This window comes from Oncorhynchus clarkii, chromosome 22, assembly GCF_045791955.1.
Source record: "Oncorhynchus clarkii lewisi isolate Uvic-CL-2024 chromosome 22, UVic_Ocla_1.0, whole genome shotgun sequence".
NCBI lineage: Eukaryota > Metazoa > Chordata > Actinopteri > Salmoniformes > Salmonidae > Oncorhynchus > Oncorhynchus clarkii.
In genome coordinates this window covers 36,057,176-36,079,255 of record NC_092168.1, presented here as the reverse complement: position 1 = coordinate 36,079,255, position 22,080 = coordinate 36,057,176, and the positions used below count along the sequence as shown (strand labels likewise).

Genomic DNA, 22,080 nt, shown 5'->3' with positions numbered 1-22,080 from the left:
TCATTCTCTCTACTATTATTCTGACATTTCACATTCTTAAAATAAAGTGGTGATCCTAACTGACCTAAGACGAGGAATTTTTACTAGGATTAATTGTCAGGAATTGTGAAAACTGAGTTTAAATGTACTTGGCTAGGGTGTATGTAGACTTCCGACTTCAACTGTATATTTTTACGGTTCCCCTTTCCCATTTCGTATCGTAAAGTGTAACGGATCTATAGTATAGTTCAGTTGGGGGCGGTAATGCAACATATTAGAAGCCAACCGCAGTTAAACCTCACAAAGAAGTTTAATTACAACAAGAAATGTTATGATATGTCTCTGACTATCTCTGGATAGTGTCAATACAATACTGAGACATTCACGATGATGCCGGGGCAATGAAACACAGTACAGTAAATGCTCCTATTAAACTGTAAGAAAATTATTTCTACTGTATTTTACTGTAATTACAAGAGATTATACCAAGCAGGTTAGCTGTAGGCATTTGCATATTACAGCATATTAATAAATACTAGGTGTTTTATATCACTTTCACTTCTAGATGCCTAAACAAAGGCTTCTCATCTGGATGTGATTACTGTGCGAAACAGATCAAATGGACATGGGTAAATATTCAACCACGAAAAGGTCCCAAACAATCATTCTGATTCCCATGTAAAATAGTATTTTGAGCGATTAAAATATCACCCATAATATTTTTGGGGGATAGAAATGCTCAACAATTTTTTAAAGGAGGCTAAGTGAGCGGGGAGCCAATAATCATGAGCTCGCCTTGACTGACAGTGTTTCAGTAAAAACTTATAAAAACAAATTGGAAATAAGCAAAGCAACAAACATTGAAATTGCATCAATTACGGAAACTCTCTATATACACATCTCCCTTTTGGCATGTCTTTTATTGACGCAGTTCACAGCAGCACTGACAGATGTGTTGACATGACAACTGCGTCAGAGTTTTCAACAACCCTTTTGTTCCATGCTGGCTGAAGACCTAGCTAGCCATTAACTAGCTAACACCAGACACAGATGAAGACCTAGCTAGCCATTAACTAGCTAACACCAGACACAGATGAAGACCTAGCTAGCCATTAACTAGCTAACACCAGACACAGATGAAGACCTAGCTAGCCATTAACTAGCTAACACCAGACACAGATGAAGACCTAGCTAGCCATTAACTAGCTAACACCAGACACAGATGAAGACCTAGCTAGCCATTAACTAGCTAACACCAGACACAGATGAAGACCTAGCTAGCCATTAACTAGCTAACACCAGACACAGATGAAAGGGGAAACATATAAGTATGTTTGCCATAGGTGAAGTGTCAACTTTTAATTACATTTGCTGACACCATACAGTCCAATTTTGGCACCAGTAGAGTAGCTATCTAGCTATATAAACGACGACCCCGCTGCAAAAACTCCTTCTCTGATGTTGCTTACAAGGCGGTACTTATTTAAGCTAGGTAATATAATATCATGTTACCATTAGTGTATTAAAATAAGAGTTAGTGTGATGTTACCCTATCCCCTTAAAAATATTCCACCTCCACAAGTGTTTGACATGGGAACACAAACTTTATGACTAAACTTTATCTGGTTTCATCCAAATATTATCCAATTTCAACATGAACATGATTTTGACTGTTCATGATCTTTTGTGAACTTCTTCTTCGTCGGTGAAGTTTAACGGCGGTCATCATACTATATTTATGGTGCCACCATCTGTACAGGGGGAAAAAGGAAACTCCTTAAGGTAAAAAAGGAAATGCCATACAAAAAAATGACTTAACAAAACCTATATCACACTCCCTCATTTCTTCAATAGCTCCCTCCCCACACTCTGGGGCCTGAGAGGGTATCACTGCTTGTGACAGAGCCTCATGTAATCCCTTTTTTGATAAATATTTTAGCCCCAGGAACCACTCTGCCGCATCCACAATAATGTCCATCTTCATGGACTTTCCCTCCACTTTAGCATGACATTGATCACCATTACTATAAACAACTTTACATGTAACCTCCACAGATCCTGCTGGTGGGAAGCAACCTCTGCAGCCTGCATTAAAAGCCTTCCCAACACCATGGAGTCCTCAAGAGTACATTTCGTTCCCTCCACCCTTTTGACAGCTTTTACAAATGAAATGCATGTAAATATATAGCAAAACAGAAATACAATAAATTATTGTTGAATTGTATTGAAAATAAAATCAGTAATTGCTAATATTGAATATTTAATTATATATTACACTAGCAGTGCCACGGTTGTGGGTTTGATGAAAAAAGTATGAAAATTATTTTAAGAAGTCAGACAGTTCCCAAAGCGCTAAGCATAGTTCCCACTTAGACCATTACAATAGTCCCCCAGTTCAGTCAATAGCTTCTCTGAGCTACTTAGCGTCTCCAGCTCTATAGTGCCCTCTAACTCTGAGGAGGAAGGGAAGCATTTGTTTTTGAATGACTGTAGATTGCTGTCCAGACTGTTTCTGATGGTGATGCTGGGGGTCAGGGTGGTGCTGGTGGTGGTGGTCACGACAGGCTGGTAGCTGGGGTCTAGGCCAGCACAGCAGTGGTAGATCCTGTGGGGTGGAGGGTTGGAGCTGGGTAGCACGGCTAGCTTCACCCAGGTCCGGGTGGTGAAGCTGTACTTGTGGAGAAAAAGCATCTGCAAAATGGCATACATTATATTATTATATCATGTATTTAGTGTAACTTGCTTCAGCAAACACACTCTAGATCTTTCTCTTAATTCTGACTGATTTACTGAACAAAAATATAAACATAGCATGTAAAGTGTTGGTCCCATGTTTCATGAGCTGAAATAAAAGATCCCAGAAATGTTCCATACGCATAAAAAGCTTATTTCTCTCATATTTTGTGCACAAATTTGTTTACATCCCTGTTAGTGAGCATTTATCTTTTGCCAAGATAATCCATCCACCTGACAGGTGTGGCTTATCAGGAAGGTGATTAAAACAGGCCACTTTAAAATGTGTAGTTTTGTCACACAACACAATGCCACAGATGTTTCAAGTTTTGAGAGATTGTGCATTTGGCATGCAGACTACAGGAATGTCTACCAGAGCGAGTGCCAGAGAATTGAATGTTAATTTCTCTACCAACATCATTTTAGAGAATTTGGCAGTACTTCGAACTGGCCTCACAACCGCTAAACATGCGTAACCACGCCAGCCCAGGACCTCCACATCTGGCTTCTGCACCTGCGGGATCGTCTGAGACCAGCCACCCGGACAGCTGATGAAACTGTGATTTTGCACAAGCAAAGAATATCTGTACAAACTGTCAGAAACCGTCTCAGGGAAGCTCATCTGCATGCTTGTCGTCCTCACCAGGGTAATGACTTGACTGCAATTCGGTGTCGTAACCGACTTCAGTGGGCAAATGCTCACCTGCGATTGCCAATGGCATGCTGGAGAAGTGTGCTCTTCATAGATGAATCCTGGTATCAACTGTACTGGCTAGATGGCAGACAGCGTGCATGGCGTCTTGTGGGTGAGAGGTTTGCTGATGTCAATGTTGTAAACAGACTGCCCCATGGTGGCGGTGGACTTATGATATGGGCAGGAATAAGCTGAGTGGCCTACCAGCTTAGAGGGGCCTGACCTGTATAACACATCCACAGGACAGACAGAGAGGAAGGAAGGAAAAACAAACAATGGCGTTGTTTACATGGACGATACATTGGAGATAATATAAGACAAGTACTGGAAACGATAGAACACTATGAAAAATCTGGGAAACCAGGCCTGCTATTAATAGCTGACTTTAAAAAGGCCGTTTATAAAGTACGACTGGAGTTTATATATAAATGCCTGGAACATTTCAATTTTGGAGAATCTCATATAAAATGGGTTAAAGTCATGTATAGTAACCCTAGGTGTAAAATAGTAAATAATGGCTACTTCTCTTAAAACAAGGTTGTCCACTATCGGCATATCTATTTATTATGGCCATTGAAATGTTAGCTATTAAAACCAGATCCAGCAATAATATCAAGGGGTTAGAAATCCAGGGTTTAAAAACAGGTGTCATTGTACACTGATGATTCATGTTTTCTATTAAATCCACAATTTCTATTCCTCCACAGCCTCATAGAGGATCTAGATACTTTTTCCTAACCTCTCTGGATTACAACCAAATTATGATATTACGTATTGAATCACAAAAAATACAACTTTTACATTACTGTGTAGTTTACTGTAACGGCATCCCGCCTCCTCTTCTGAGGAGGAGAAGCGAGAAGGATCGGAGGACCAATGCGCAGTGTGGTAAGTGTCCATAACGTTTATTTAAAGACATAAACTGAACACTACAAAACAATAAACCAACCAACGAACCAACCAACCAACGAACGAACCAACGAACCAACGAACGAACCAACGAACACTCACACGGAAACAAACACCCACAACTCAAAAGTGAAACCCAGGCCAGGTAAGTATGATTCTCAATCAGAGACAACTAACCACACCTGCCTCTGATTGAGAACCATACTAGGCTGAACTCAAAACCCCAACATAGAAAAACACACATAGACTGCCCACCTCAACTCACGCCCTGACCATACGAAATAAAGACAAAACAAAGGAAATAAAGGTCAGAACGTGACATTTACCAATAAAATGGTCTGATGATGTGGACATACTCGGTATACATATCCCAAAATAAATAAATGATCTCACTCCAATACATTTTAATAGAAAATTAGCAAAAATAAATAAGATCTTGCTACCATGAAAAGGAAAATACCTGTCTATTTGTGGAAAAATCACCCTGATTAAGGTCGGGTGGCGCTCGGCGGTCGTCGTCGCCGGCCTATTAGCTGCCACTGATTGTCTTTCCTTCCCCTCCTTGTATGTTTATTGTTAGCACCTGTTAGTGAGTCATTAGTTGGGCTTTCTTTGTGCAGGATTAATTATTGTGACCTTCGGTTATGTAGTAGAGGAACGTGTTTGTTCCTGGTCGTGTATACTGCTGTACTGTTTTCGTCCCCCGTGTTTGGGGCATTTGGTTTTGAGCACCCAGTGTTGCGTGAGTGCATTAAAGAGCACAGTATTGCACTCACTGTTTCCTGCGTCTGACTCGACACCCGGAGCGTTACACTAGCAAACAGTTATTTCAATTATATGAGAAAAAAGTATTCAATTTATTTGGAACGGCAAGTTAGACAAAATTCAACGGGCATGTTTATATAATGAATATTAATTTGGGGGACAGAAATTATAAAATATTTAAGCATTAGACCTCTTATAAAAGCTTCAGTCATACAAAAGTTATACTTAAATCCGAACTGATTCCCTAGCAAATTAATAAGAATCTCGCCCCATGTTCAAAAATGGCCTTTTTCCCTTTATTTAGATTACAACCTTGCACTTTCAGTTATTTGAAAAGGAAATCTCCCAAATATCACTATTTTTAAAACAAGCCATAGAAAGTTGGTTGCAATTTAAATTTAATCCACCAGAAAAAAACAGAACAAATATTGTGGTTAAACTCAAATATACTAGATTTAAAAAAAAAAGTAATAATGAAAATAAAAAAAGAATAATCTTCGTAAATTATATCATAAATAGGACTGGTGGAGGACTGGACTGGTGGACTGGTGGAGTTATGTCACACATGCAGCTAACAAAAATATATGGACATTTCTGCTCTACCAAAAATTACAACCAACTAATTGCAGCATTACCCCAAAAATGGAAGAGGAATGTGGAAGGGGGGAAAGTAAGGAACTAGTCTGCATCTGCATTAAAGACCAGAATTGGTTAAAGAAAATTGTGATAAACAAAAAAGCATACCAGTTTCATTTAAAGACCAAAAAATTGACAACTGCTGGATTCAAAACATATCACTTTTCATTTTACATGATTATACAAAATTCTTGCAACCAATAGAATGTTATATATATGGGGGATACAAACTTCCCAGCTCTGCAGATTTAGCTGCGAAGAGACAGAATCATTAGATCATTTGTTTTGGTACTGTCCATATGTAGCTTGTTTTTGGTTACAGGTCCAGGAATGGCTGAAGAATTGGAACATTTACCTGGAGCTAACTCTGCAGATAGCACTACTGGGTGATCTGAAAAGTCATAATCAATCAATCAATAATATAATAGTACTTTTATCAAAAATGTTTGTTCTTAATTTACAATCTGAAATTATGAGAATAGAATGGTTCAGAACTTTTGTGAAACATCACAGCACAGTTGAAAAATATATGGCAAATAGAAATCCAATATGGATGGTGTTAAGTGATATATGGGAGGGGTTGAATGGAGCTGAAGGTTGGGAATAATAACAACTAATAACAACAACATAACTAATGTATAACATACTGTGTCTATAAAACGTATATAGGTTCAAAACTTCTGTGAAAGAAATAGATGGGAGAGGTTGAGGTTAGATGAGTAAAAACAAACAAAATTTAACTATTGTAAAATATTCTGTTCCCGTAAAATGTATATAGTATGTTTGAGCTGCAAGTAGAAGCCTAAGCGTTGTTGTTCACTAGTTTACTCCAATTAGGGGCGGGGTGGTAGGGTTACAAAGTAATAAAAAAACATATATGTGAATATACTCTGTGTATTTCTTTACCTCTTTTAACTAGGCAATTCCGGGTGATCTGAACAAATTCTTATTTTCAATGACGGCCTAGGAACAGTGGATTAACTGCCGTGTTCAGGGGCAGAACGACAGATTTGTTCCTGGTCAGCTCAGGGATTTGATCTTCCAACCTTCCGGTTACTAGTCCAACGCTCTAACCACTAGGCTACCTGCTGCCCCGTATGTATGTACAGTACCAGTCAAAGGTTCGGACACCTACTCATTCAAGGGTTTTCCTTTATTTTGTTTTACTTTCTACATTGTAGTATAATAGTGAAGACATCAAAACTATGAAATAACACATATGGAATTATGTATTAACCAAAGTGTTAAACAAATCAAAATATATTTTATATTTGAGATTCTTCAAAGTAGCCACCCTTTACATACTCTTGGCATTTTCTTAACTAGCTTCATGAGGTATGCATTTCAATTAACAGGTGTGCATTGTTAAAAGTTAATTTGTGGAACTTCTTTCCTTCTTAATGCGTTTGAGCCAATCAGTTGTGTTGTGACAAGGTGGGGTGGAATACAGAAGATAGCCCTATTCGGTAAAAGACCAAGTTCATATTATGGAAAGAACATCTCAAATAAGCAAAGAGAAATGTCAGTCGATCATTATTTCAAGACATGAAGGTCAGTCAATTTGGAAAATGTCAAGAACTTTCTTCAAGTGCAGTTGCAAAAACCATCAAGCGCTATGAGGAAACTGGCTCTCATGAAGACCGCCACAGGAAAGGAAGACCCAGAGTTATCTCTGCTGCAGAGTTAGAGTTACCAGCCTCAGAAATCGGCAATTATCTGCAGCCCAAATAAATGCGTCACAGAGTTCAAGTAACAGACACATCTCAACATCAGCTGTTCAGAGGAAATTGCGTGAATCAGACCTTCATGGTCGAATTGCTGCAAAGAAAACACTACTAAAGGACACCAATAAGAAGAAGAGACTTGCTTGGGCCAAGAAACACGAGCAATGGACATTAGACCGGTCCCCGCATGTGTAGTTCCCACCGTGAAGCATGGAGGAAGATGTAGGATGGTTTGTTGGTGCTTTGCTGGTGACACTATCAGTGATTTATTTAGAATTCAAGACACACTTAACCAGCATGGCTACTACAGCATTCTGCAGCAATATGCCATCCCATCTGGTTTGCGCTTAGTGGGACTATCATTTCTTTTTCAACAGGACAATGACCCAACACACATTCAGGCTGTGTAAGGGCTATTTGACCAATAAAGAGACTGAAAGAGTGCTGCATCAGATGACCTGGCCTCCACAATCACCCGACCTCAACCCAAATGAGATGGTTTGGTGTGCTCAGCATAAGTGGGAAATTCTTCAAGTTCTTCAAATTCTTCAAGCCTTCGGGGTGAACCTGGTTGATAGAATGCCAAGAGTGTGCAAAGCTGTCAACATGGCAAAGGGTGGCTACTTTGAAGAATCAAAAATAAAATCTATTTGGATTTGTTTGACACTTTTTTGGTTACTACATGATTCCATATGTGTTCTTTCATAGTTTTGATGTCTTCACTATTATCCTACAATGTAGAACATAACAAAAAAATAAAGAGAAACCCTTGAATGAGTAGTTGTGTGCAAACGTTTGACTCGTGCTGTATATACATTTATGGTGGATTGGAAGAATGCAGACAATTACATTGATGGAAGCTACAATCTATCTGCAATATTGAAGCTGATCTACCCTCCCCCCAAAAAACAAAAAAACAATGCCATTGTTAAACAACCAACACAATTTGTCTATTGTTTTTATGTTTTTCTTTGTGTGGCAAAGATCACATAAATTAGAATGTTGATTTACCTCATGTGCTGTGTGTACTCAAACCGCCGTTTTTTTAATTCAAGAGTAACAATTGATAGTGAATGATGATTAAGCAAATAAAACCAATGAAGAGAAGGTACGTTTTATGCTGGTTTAGAAGCATCTTCACTGTAAAAGGGTATGTCTTCTATAAGGCTATTGAGGTAGTTCAGTTCCTTTTCTTTTTTGTGACCAACTTTTTATTTATTTTAGTCTTTTTTTTATGGGGGGGGGGGGGGGGGGGTTACAGGTACAATTTTTAAATAAATATAACACCAACCCATTCCCCCTCGGTCTCCATCCACCAGCTCGCATCCTCTTTCCCCATCCGGAAACCATGCCTATATTGATTTAGCTTGCCCCGTACAATGGGATAGTCTCAGAGGTGTCCTCCATAAGGGTATTGAAAGTTATCAGTGACAGAACCCTTCAAAACCCATTTTTATAGATCTGCAGTACCCAGAGAAACTCCGGAAGCAGGAAGAGAGAAAGAGATAGAGAGAGCAGGGTACTAACATGGCATTGAGACAGCTCCAGGAGTGACATGTGGAGTTCCACCTCCACAGGTCCCTCTGCTCCCTCAGACCCCCAAACAGGTACATGCAGTCCAGGACGGTCATGGCAGAGTGGCTGTGTCTGGGTCCAGGACCAACCTCCATCTGGATGCAGTCCAGCAGGGTCCACAACTTGGTGTCTGACACACATACATGGAAGGACGCAGGCACACACACACACACACACACACACACACACACACACACACACACACACACACACACACACACACACACACACACACACACACGCACACTGTTAGGGGAAGTGTCTGTCAATTCAAAACATATTCCAGTCATGACATTAGCATTGTTTTTGAAGTGATAGTCACGAAAATCAAAGGGTATACCCATGGAAAACTTTAGTCCCGCTTTATTTGAAATACAGCTCGTTAAGGCTTCATAAAGCATTCATATAGGTTTTAAAACCTCTACATAAATGGGTCACAAATCATATATAACTGTATTTCATGCTCTATAAATAATTAATACATGTGAAACAATGTATTGATGGTTATGTCGGACAGTTATGCCACATTATGAATCTTTCCACAGCATGAAATAAGGTTACAGATGATTTCTGACCCATGTCTATAGTGCTTATAAAGCCTTAATTCATACTTTATGAAGGCTTCATAAGATGCACTTCAAATAAAGTGCGACCAAAACTTCTAACTCACCAAAATCTAACTTCCAAAACTCCTGTGATGAGCCTATCATGTCAATGTATCCCCCGTAGATGTACATAGCAGAGCCAAACACCACGGCACTTTGGCCCTTCCTGTTGACTGGCACCTGGTTCTGGGAACATTTTTAACAAATGGACCGCCATGAGGGGTTGTCATCAATTACAGTAACAAGACATGGAAACCCTACCTAAACAGATTCCACTATTGATCATGCTATGGGCCAATTTATAGAGCTGCCATATGCTATGATTGCATTTAGTTAAACTATTTATTTAGTTTTTCATTAATTTCAGTTATACCTGATATTCTTGATATATGAGGGTGTACTTAAGCAATATTGCCCGAGGAGGTGTGGTATATGGCCAATATACCACGGCTAAGGGCTGTTCTTATGCACAACGCAACGCAGAGTACATGAACACAGACCTTAGCTCTGATATATTGGCCATACATCACAAACCCCCGAGGTGCCTTATTGATATTATAAACTGGTTACCAACGTAATTAGAGCAGTAAAAATACATATTTTGTCATACCCGTGGTATACGGTCTGATATACCACCGCTGTCAGCCAATCAGCACTCAGGACTCGAATCACCAAGTTTATAAAAATGTATATGTACTGTTATTTTAAGAATGCTTACAGTGGTGCCTTTGTATGAATGGGAGCTAGTTGTGCAAAAGAGAGGAAGCATTGTTGAGAGAGGAAGCATGATTATGTGTTTACATGTTAACACTCTCAATTTCCCTGGTATGTGGAGCGTTCCATTACAGTACATGCCTGAGGCTTGTTCCCTTTCCCCTGCCAATACACCCACTGCTCTTTCACTGCAAGAGATAAGAGAAAGGACACTGAAACTGTGCAACTCACAGAGAAACAGAGGCTGAATGGCAGCCATTCTTTGATGTCACTCCCTATTTTAAATGTCAGATGCAAGTTTGAACATGTGTTATTAACACCTCTCTTGTGAGGTGTAGAAGAGTTTTGGATTGTTGTTGGATCATTATGTTTGTGTCATACAGTAGTTATTGAGTTGCATTTTTCTCACAGTGGAACTTAGCAATATCAAACACCCAGAAGGGGATTCTCCAGTTAGTGTAGGCAGAATCAATCATTCCACCGAAGACATTGAGAAAACCCTGTAAAGATCATATACAATTATTTGCAATCAACATCAAGCTACATGAAGACTACCATGTACCGCAATGCTAAGCAGTCATAGATACATTGACATTGAATTTACCACCGAGAGTAACTTCAGCTCCTCACCAACAACCATCCAGATGACATGGATAAAGTGGTAGGCCACACAAGCTCACAAAACGGGACAGCCGAGTGCCTCTGGAAGCAACGTCAGCACAAGAACTGTTCGTTGAGAGCTTAATGAAATTGGTTTCCATGGCCGAGCAGCCGCACACAAGCCTAAGATCACCATGCGCAATGCCATGCGCCGGCTGGAGTGGTGTAAAACTCACCGCCATTGGACTCTGGAAATGTGTTCTCTGGAGTGAGGAATCACGCTTTGAGCCTGTAATCGAACCCACTAGTCTAAAGGCCAGTTTTATTGCATCTTTAATCAGAAAACAGTTTTCAGCTGTGCTAACATAATAGCAAAAGGGTTATCTAATGATCAATTAGCCTCTTAAAATGATAAACTTGGATTAGCTAACACAATGTGCCATTGGAACACAGGATTGATGGTTGCTGAAAATGGGCCTCCTACGTAGAAATTCCATAAAACATCTGCTGTTTGTCTACACTGTCTACACTGTATTTCTGATCAATTTGATGTTATTTTAATGAACAAAAAATGTGCTTTTCTTACAAAAACAAGGTTTTGAATGGTAGTGTATATATACAGTACCAGTCGAAAGTTTGGACACACCTACTCATTCAAGGGTTTTATTTTTACTACTTTCTACATTGAAACAACACATATGGAATCATGTAGTAACCAAAAAAGTGTTAAACAAATCAAAATATATTTAAAATTTGAGATTCTTCAAAGTGACCACCCTTTGCCTTGATGACAGCTTTGCACACGCATGGCATTCTCTCAACCAGCTTCATGAGGTAGTCACCTGGAATGTTTTTCCAACAGTCTGAAGGAGTTCCCACATACAGTTGAAGTCGGAAGTTTACATGCACTGAGGTTGGAGTCATTAAAACTCATTTTTCAACCACCACAAATTTCTTGTTAACAAACTATAGTTTTGACAAGTCGGTTAGGACATCTACTTTGTGCATGACACAAGTAATTTTTCCAACAACTGTTAACCTGTTGAGTGTAGGGGGCAGTATTTTGATGTTTGGATGAAAAACGTACCCAAATGAAACTGCCTATTTCTCAGGCCCAGAATCTGAATATGCATATAATTGTCAGATTAGTATAGAAAACACTCTAAAGTTTCCAAAACTGTCAAAATATTGTCTGTCAGTATCACAGAACTGATATTGCAGGCGAAAACCTGAGGAAAATCCAACCCGGAAGTGCTGTTTTTCCTGAAAGCTCTCTGTTCCATAGCCTGCCTTTGCTCCATTTAAAGGGATATTAACCAGATTCCTTTTCCTATGGCTTCCCCATGGTGTGAACAGTCTTTAGACATAGTTTCAGGCTTTTATTTTGAAAAATGAGCGAGAAAGATCACATCACATTTGGATGGCTGGGTGCCAGTAGCGTTTTGCATGCGCAACAGCTTGGAGCAGACATTTTCTCTCTCTCTCCTATTGAAGAAGCTACAGTCCCGGTTGAAATATTATCGATTATATATTGTAAAAACAACCTGAGGATTGAATATAAAAAACGTTTGACATGTTTCTACGAACTTTACGGATACTATTTGGAATTTGTCTGCCCGGACTTGACCGCTCGAGCCTGTGGATTTCTGAACATAACGCACCAACCAAATGGAGGTATTTTGGATATAAAAATAATCTTTATGCAACAAAAGGAACATTTATTGTGTAACTGTGAGTCTTGTGAGTGCAAAAATCCGAAGATCATTAAAGGTAAGCGATTCATTTTATTGCTTTTCTGACTTTCGTGACCAATCTACTTGGCTGCTAGCTGTTTGTAATATTTTGTCTACTGAGAGAGTTGTCCTACATAAGCTTTCTAGAAATTTGACATGCCAGGTGGATTAACAACAAGCTAAGCTGTGTTTTGCTATATTGCACTTGTGATTTCATGAAAATTAAATATTTTTAGTCATTTAATTTGAATTTGGCGCTCTGCAATTCAGCGGATGTTGATGAAAATGATCCCGCTAACGGGATGGGTGCAGACAGATTATTTCACTTATAATTCATTGTATCATAATTCCAATGGGTCAGAAGTTTACAAAACCTAAGTTGACTGTGCCTTTAAACAGCTTGGAAAATTCCCGAAAATGATGACATGGCTTTAGAAGCTTCTGATAGGCTAATTGACATCATTTGAGCCAATTAGAAGTGTACCTGTGGATGTATTTCAAGGCCTACCTTCAAACTCAGTGCCTCTGTGCTTGACATCATGGGGAAATCAAAATAAATCAGCCAAGGCCTCAGAAAAATATTGTAGACCTCCACAAGTCTGGCAATTTCCAAATGCCTGAAGTTACCATGTTCATCTGGACAAACAATAGTATGCAAGTATAAACACCATGGGACCACGCTGCTGACAAACCGCTCAGTAAGGAGAAGCGTTCTGTCTCCTAAAGATGAAAGTACTTTGGTGCGAAAAGTGCAAATCAATCCCAGAACAAAAGCAAAGGACCTTGTGAAGATGCTGGAGGAAACAGGTACAAAAGTATCTATATACACAGTAAAATGAGTCCTATATCAACATAACCTGAAAGGCAGCTCAGCAGCTACTGCTCTAAAACTGCCATAAAAAAACAGACTATGGTTTGCAACTGCACATGGGGACAAAGAACATACTTTTTGGAGAAATGTCCTCTGGTCTGGTCAAAAATAGAACTGTTTGGCCATAATGACCATCGTTATGTTTGGAGGAAAAGGGGGAGGCTTGCAAGCCGAAAAACACCATCCCAACCGTGAAGCACAAGGGTGGCAGCATCATGTTGTGGGGGTGATTTGATGCAGGAGGGACTGGTGCACTTCACAGAATAGATGGCTTCATGAGAAAGGAAAATTACGTGGATATATTGAAGCAACATCTCAAAACATCAGTCAGGAAGTTGAAGCTTGGTCGCAAATGAGTCTTCCAAATGGACAATGACCCCAAGCATACTTCCAAAGTTGTGGCAAAATGGTTTAAGGTATTGGAGTGGCGATCACAAAGCCCTGATCTCCATCCTATAGAAAATTTGTGGGCAGAACTAAAAAAGCGTGAGCGAGCATGGAGGCCTACAAACCTGACTCAGTTACACCATCTCTGTCAGGAGGAATGGGCCAAAATTCACCCAACTTATTGTGGGAAGCTTGTGGAAGGCTACCCGAAAACATTTGACCCAAGTTAAACAATTTAAAGGCAATGCTACCAAATACTAATTGAGTGTATGGTAACTTCTGACCCACTGGGAATGTGATGAAAGAAGTAAAAGCTGAAATAAATAATTCTCTCTACTATTATTCTGACATTTCACATTATTAACATAAAGTGGTGATCCTAACTGACCTAAGACAGGGAATTTTTACTTGGATTAAATGTCAGAAATTGTGAAAACTGAGTTTAAATATATTTGGCTAAGGTGTATGTAAACTTCCGACTTCAACTGTATGCTGAGCACTTGTTGGCTGCTTTTCCTTCACTCTGCAATCCAACTCATTCCAACCATCTCAATTGGGTTGAGGTCGGGTGATTGTGGAAGCCTGGTCGTCTGATGCAGCACTCCATCACTCTCCTTGGTCAAATAAATTGCCCTTACATAGCCTTGAGGTGTGTTTTGGGTCATTGTCCTGTTGAAAAACAAATGATAGTTCCATTAAGCGCAAACCAGATGGGATGGCATATTGCTGCAGAATGCTGTGGTAGCCATGCTGGTTAAGTGTGCCTTGAATTCTAGATAAAATTCGGACAGTGTGACCAGCAAAGCACCCCCACACCAATAGAGCTCCTCCTTCATGCTTCACGGTGGGAATCACACATGCAGAGATCATCCGTTCACCTAGTCTGAGTCTCAGAAAGTTAAGGGGGTTGAAACAAAAAATCTCTTATTTGGACTCATCCGACAAAAGAACAGATTTCCACCGGTCTAATTTGCTCTTGTTTCTTGGCCCAAGCAAGTCTCTTCTTCTTATTGGTGTCCTTTAGTAGTGTTTTCTTTGCAGCAATTCGACCATGAAGGCCTGATTCACACAGTTTCCTCTGAACAGTTGATGTTGAGATGTGTCTGTTACTTGAACTCTGTGAAGCAGTTATTTGGGATGCAGATAATTGCCGATTTCTGAGGCTGGTAACTCTAATTAACTTATCCTCTGCAGCAGATTTAACTCGGGGTCTTCCTGACCTGTGGCGGTCCTCATGAGAGCCAGTTTCCTCATAGCACTTGATGGTTTTTGCGACGGCACATTTTCCAGATTGACTGACCGTCATGTCTTAAAGTAATGATGGTCTGTTGTTTCTCTTTGCTTATTTGAGCTGTTTTTGCCATAATATGGACTTGGACTTTTATCAAATAGGGCTATCTTCTGTATACCGCCCCTACCTTGTCACAACACAACTGATTGGCTCAAACACATTAAGAAGGAAAGAAGTTCCACAACTTAACTTTTAACAAGGCACACCTGTTAATTGAAATGCATTCCAGGTGACTACCTCGTGAAGCTGGTTGAAAGAATGCCAAGAGTGTGCAAAGCAGTTATCAAGGCAAAGGGAGGCTACTTTGAAGAATCTACATGTAAAATATATTTTGATTTGTTTCACACTTTTCTGGTTACTACATGATTCTATATGTGTTATTTCATAATTTTGATGTATTCACTATTATTCTACAATGTAGAAAATAGTAAAAATAAAGAAAAACCCTTAAATTATGAGGTGTGTCCAAACTTTTGATGGGTACTAATATATATATATATATTAATTATCATATTCATTACATAGACATGAAGCTGATTATATTGAGATGCATAAACACATCCCAATGCCTGTGTGAAGGCTTGCCCTTTACAAAAAAGGCTATGGATATTTACACTGAACAAAAATATAAACGCAACATGCAACAATTTCAAAGTTGTTACAGAGTTACAGTTTATATAAGGAAATCAGTACATTTTAATAAACCCATTAGGCTCTAATCTATGGATTTCACATGACTGGGAATACAGATATGCATCTGTTGGTCACAGATACCTTTTTTATTTTTAAGTAGGGGCGTAAATCAGAAAACCAGTCAGTATCTGATGTGACCACTACTTGCCTTATGCAATGCGACATCTCCTTCGCATAGAGTTGATCAGACTGTTGATTTTGGCCTGTGGAATGTTGTCCCACTCCTCTTCAATGGCTGTGGGATGTTGCTGGATATTGTCGGGAACTGGAACACACTGTAGTCTGGCGAGTTTGCAGGCCATGGAAGAACTGGGACATTTTCAGCTTCCAGGAATTGTGTATAGATCCTTGCGACATGGGGCTGTGCATTATCATGTTGAAACATGAGGTGATGGCGGCAGATGAATAGCATGACTATCGGCCTCAGGATCTCGTCAAGGTATCTGTTAATTGATATTGCCATCAATAAAATGCAATTGTGTTCCTTCTACGTAGTTTATGCCTGAGCGTACCATTACCCCACCACCATGGGGCACTCTGACCAAAAGGACATGGCAAAATGTTCAACCGTTTAAGGTTTAAGACTTGCTGCCACTCCAATCTGTCCAGCTTACATGGTGCACTACAATCACATAGGAGTTAAATTGGTGCGGCATTCTCACTCACGAGTGCAACAAATATAGCCTCTTACAAGGCAGGCCTCAAAATATGTTAATGAGACAGAAACAACACTACCATGCACACAGTAGTGGTCAAAAGGTTTTTGGCACTCCAACAAAACTGTATTTTGTAGGTTGGAATTATAGTACAATTTGAAATCCAGCAATTCCTTTCCCCCGCCCACAACAATTTCACACAATGCACCAGAATTTACAGTATGCTGCAGTAAAATGTTTCAGAGTATTTCATAGTTGATTATACCCAAAATGACTATATAATTGACGTTTTCCAATACAGTGTACATTTCCCTACTACATCAGTACTATAACCTAGTCAGTAAAATCTCAAGATGAAGGATAGGCTACTTACAAAACTCACAACTCCTTTGCCAACAGGCTACTACTATACTACATTATAGTAAGTGCATTTTACCGAAGTGAAACACAAAAGTGACTAAAGTTGAGCAACAGTGTGAGTACCAGAAACTTTTCACAGTTCAAGATGAGATCAAGAGATGATTTGCATTGCCTACTCATTACATTGCAATCATTTTTGCTTTATAATGTCGTCATATATTACGATTTTAAACTAGTTAACTAAACAACACAATTGCAATAGCCCAATAAAAACATATTAGATTTTATTTTAGGCTACATTTGACGTAGCCTAGGCTACTGTAACGTCTGCTTCCAACTCACACTCTCAAACACGTAGATCCCCTGAACGCAGCACACTTACTGCATCGTTGAATAACCTATACATTGATACTTTAGTTTTAAGTTACATATTAGAGAGCATACTTACGGATTTGATACTTGATATCCCATCTGTTCCTCTTCGTTAGGTTTTGCTGCTCTTCTGTGATCATCCAGGCTTTTAGAACATTTCAGAGGGAGGGGCATGTTGTAGTTTGAGCAGGAAGGGTGGGTGTCTCAATTGAATATGAGAAACCATTGCCCAACACTAAAAAGCATGTGATAGCCTACAATTTACAGTTGCATATAGTCAAATGGAAATGTTGCCTGTAAGTGTAATTCACTTTATTTCTATATAGGCTATAGTAAAAACATGTCCAAGACATAAAAGGAAAAAGACAACATAGGCTTTTAGCCAATCCATCTGGACTTTAAACACTGTGAATAGCGTGATTATTTACGATACTGAAATATTCCATTCAACATGGTCCTTGACACTATAAAAATAACTATATGACAATTATGCTACTCTGATTCATCTTCCTTATCAAATCACCATTCAATCAAATTTCAGTCGAATATCTTCTGTCATTGTAAAACTATCAAAAATCTTATCTGTCATCTCCATAATTTGAATTCAAATCAAATTTGATTAGTCACATACAATAGTGAAAGCCCCTAACCAACAATGCAGTTTATTTTGCTCCTATATTTTGTGTAAATATGCCAATTAGAGACAAAGAGCTGCTTAATGCAATGTTAAATAATTATAACACATTATTTTCTTGGAGGGATAGAGTGTGATAATTTATTTGGATTATTCCCCATAATAGGTCACGGCATTTTTGTCTAAATTCCTTTGACATGTCAGTCTATTCTACTCTATTCTATTCTAAGATTCTATTCTATTCTAATATTATTTCTAAGATTCTATTCTAAGATTCGATCCTATTCTATTCTTATCAACAGGTGGCACTATAATACAAACGTATTTGTATTTATAGGCCAGGGCTCTCCAACTCTCCTTCAAAACCTAAAGGAGGGTAGCTCTCCAGAAACAGGGTTGGAGAGCCCTTGCCTAGACTATCTCAGCAGAGACATCCTACACATCTTATTCAATCATCTACCATATGTAATCGATAAAGAAAGACAGACAAAATATAACCGATAATTTATGAACACACAAACATATGTGCATAATTAGTTATACACACACAAAAGATAACTAATATCAATATTCACACAACAGGGTGCTGTGTGACTATTCAAATGCTTTCAACACAACCCTCACTTCCATAAAATAGATAGATTGGTGAAATGAGAGATTTAACCCATAGCCTTGACCCATCCATGTCACGCCCGATCAGAGATAACCGTACTTCAAGTAATTAGGGAAGGGAGGACAGAAAAATCATCATGTACATTTGCAATTAACAAAAATGACAAAGAAGGGAATCATATTGATCGTGTTACTTTCCTGAACGTTAAGGCATTAACACACAAATTAACCGTGAAAAAAAATAAAGTTAAGCGGTTCTAACCTTGACATTTGATTTGATTTTGATTTGATTTATCCAACTGTATTGAAACAGGCGGATTTGGAGAACGCCAGCGCCTGAGAGCTGGTTTCCAATAGTTACCACAGCCACAGAATTGGATATGTGGTAAAAATTCTAGAAAACTAAAATGAAGTTTTTGATCTCAATTTAAGGTTAGGGTTAGGCTTAAGTTTAGCAGTGTAGTTAAGGTTAGGGTTAGGTTTAAAATCACATTTTAAGAAGATAAATTGTGAAAATAGGCAGGGTTTATTACTTTGTGACTGTGGTAACTACTGACGACGATAGGCTCTCTACATCATATCCTGTCGGGTTTCTTCCTCCGTGCACGTCCGGAAGGTGGGGTTTTGTGTTGTAGTGGACAGTTAGTCATTCTGTGTTAAATCAGTGGTACTTAGCAGCCCTATGCCTCGGTGTGCACCATTAACGCGCTTATCAAGATAGCAGCAAGAAAGGGGAGAGGCCTGCTTTGGTAAGCTTTCATAAATATCTCATATATATATATATATATATATTACAGAATATTTATTTAGACATAGGCTTTGGCCGTTACTTCTCTGTGTTTACAGTGTGAGAGGGATGGAAGGAAAATCTGCCTAGATTGAAATCTGCAAATATTTTGATTTACGGACTATATAAAACATGTCCGTATTTGTGACTGCTCTTTGAAACGAAGAAAATACAACCATTAAAAATAGTGGTAGGGCCTTTCCCAGTTGCACTGATCCAACTGAAAGCACACTCCTCGAGGCAGGCGGTAACGGATATGTGGCACGAGTATAATAGACGTCATTTGGAGACAGTCAGTATGTCCTTGTATTTTGATACATTGTTGCAGTCGGTGGTATTATGGACTAAAGCGAACAATATTGCTATCAGTTTGCTCTTGTAACAAGGCCTAAACAACGATCATTGATGGGTAGGCTACTCTATCACTGCAATATTTTCTTATGTTTATTTTCTGGTCTGGTAGTCAGCTGCTTTAATAACCTCAACTAACAAATCATATTAATCATAGTCTATGTTGATTGAAGCTTTCCCAGTGACGCTCTCAGTGGCCAATACAGCCTTCATCCTGTAGAGGTCACTGATATTTTTTCCTTTAAATAGCCTACGGTAACAGATGCAGTAGGCCTATTAACTCGGCTATACATTAGATACAGTAACAGTGTGTTAGGCAATTCTTCCTCTGATTACTTCCCCAGATAGAATGTTTCATTCATCACTCCTAGGGTCTACCATGGATGATTTTAACGGACCATGCTGTAGGTAAACACTGTTAACATTTATTTAGGAATACTCTGACTGCATCTACCCGAGAATCTGTAGAAGTGGACACTTCACAGCTTGTTCCTTATTTGCCTTATGCACGTAAACACTGTGCTGCCGACATGGTTTGTATCATGCATACATTGATTTTACGCATGTCTAATGAGGTGGACACTCCCAAGGTAGCTCACACGCTTGTGTGTTTCGTGAAATCTGACCAGTCAGCAAAACTCTATTTTGCTCATCTTGTCTGTACGTTAGGACACACCTAATAATTATGGCTTAGTATCTTGGCTCTCTGAAAAAGAATGATGTGTACTGCCTGGTCAAAATATGTCACCAAGCCAACAGAGCAAGGCTACTTAGGCCCTTTAAGTAATGGCATTTTAATTTGGTACTGAAACCGATGCAGAGTATTTATGGTCTCAATGGTTAATTATGTTAGCAATCATCTTAACAACATGTCATGTAAACTTTAGGAAGTTTAGAAATTACTTCAATATTGCTTTTTTGTTGTGTTTTGATCAGTTCTTTTGTGGCTGGCTGTTACTGTTGTTGTTAGGGTTGGGTGTAACCTTTACATGTGCCTTTATCACATGACATGACAGTCTGAGGGACCGTATGGTGTGGAACATCACACCAGGGTGTGAGAGGGGCAGGCACGCACACACACACACACACACACACACACACACTGTGATATGGTAATATAAGACACTGAGCTGTGTAGTAGGAACATTCCCTATGAAGCTCTCTGTGGCTCAAAGTGGAGAAAGTCCTAGTTTAATTTGGTCCCTGAAGGAATACAGCCTAGAAAAGACCCAGCCATTTTTACTAGGTTATATGTTCCTCTGTTCTCTCATGTGCTAGTGCCACATTGGACTCTGGAGCGCAGCAACCTTAAAGGATACTCCACCCCAAAAACTCTCTCTCTCTCTCTTTATTTATTTATTTATATATTTATTTATTTATTTATATATATATATATATATCTTTCCTGTCAGCAATCAAGTTTTCAAGATATGTAACTTTTAAAATACAGACATTTTGGAGAAATTGGATCCCTGCCTTTCAGCTAGCTGATCCATTTTTGGTTTCAGGGTTGATATTCGGTGCAGTGGAATCAGAGAAGGTAACCCGAAATGGTCCTGTGATAATTGTTTGTGTTTCTGCTGGTCAGAGGGAGCAGGCGCTCTGCGCCAAACAAATGGGGACGGGATGTGACTTGTTTTCCTCTCAAGAAAAGGGCACCATTTAAAGGAGGGATTACTGGGGTAGTGGTAAATGTGAAAGCGGGCCGACTGAAGGGGAAGATTCCCTGTGTTTGTGATGCTCGTCGTTTGGTGCGACGCAGACAGGGTGTCGTGAGTGGTGAAACAGAAGAGTCAATGTCTGTTCTTTTGAGTTTTGATGTTGGTTCTTTGCCTGACAAAGGGATGTTAGGCTATTTCACCTATCCTGTACGAGCTTTTGTGCCGAACACATTGTTGTTACAGGTGTCAAGCTTATGTGGATGTGACAGCAGTCTGTAGGACGGAGGTTCCTAGATGTGAAAAGATAAATAATAATACATCAATATTGATCACAAGTAAAAGGGAGTTATACTCCAGTCTAGTTGGTGGTGGTAATGCAACATTTAATTTATCGGATGCCAACCACCGTTAAACCTCATCGAAGAAGAAGAAGATCTTAAGTTTGAACACACAGTTTTGTAGCTTCAATGAGGCTAACAGAGATGTACGAGTTCCTCAAGAGCCTATGCAAATCTCAAATATGGAATATTTACCACTATTACTGTATGTTATCAGCAATATTAATATTATATTAGAATATGTAATATGCATAAATATTCAAGGAACATTTTTAGTTAGCAGTGTACAAACTTAACATGATGAACGGGAATTGGATTAATGCTAATGGGTGAACAAAAATAACTACCTCAAAGCCACGCCTCCAATAAGCCACACCGCAAATATGATAGGCTGCCACTT

General features: G+C 39.1%; 2 protein-coding genes across 4 annotated transcripts in view; one reads left to right on the top strand and one right to left on the bottom strand.

Moving 5' to 3' along the window:
* Positions 1-270: 270 nt before the first annotated feature.
* On the bottom strand, positions 271-17,430 carry LOC139380829 (uncharacterized). Of its 3 annotated transcripts, none has more exons than XR_011628472.1 (4): positions 9,686-11,597; positions 8,968-9,145; positions 3,416-3,629; positions 271-3,269 (listed from the first exon to the last, which is right to left on the bottom strand). XR_011628472.1 is itself a non-coding variant. In XM_071123919.1 (4 exons), the coding sequence occupies exons 2-4, from the start codon at positions 9,750-9,752 to the stop codon at positions 3,485-3,487; spliced, it is 390 nt and encodes a 129-aa protein (XP_070980020.1). In that variant the 5' UTR covers positions 9,753-9,806; positions 17,374-17,430; the 3' UTR covers positions 271-3,484. The 3 variants fall into 3 exon arrangements, 1 of the variants encoding a protein (XP_070980020.1); XR_011628471.1 differs by having other exon boundaries at positions 271-2,647; XM_071123919.1 differs by adding an exon at positions 17,374-17,430 and having other exon boundaries at positions 271-3,629; positions 9,686-9,806.
* Positions 17,431-19,130: 1,700 nt separating this feature from the next.
* LOC139380828 (ras-related protein Ral-B-like) overlaps positions 19,131-22,080 on the top strand; it is a 37,747-nt gene continuing 34,797 nt past the window's right edge. The window contains exon 1 of the mRNA XM_071123917.1: positions 19,131-19,292. The gene's annotated coding sequence lies outside the window, so the exon portion shown is untranslated. The remainder of the gene's footprint in view (positions 19,293-22,080) is intronic.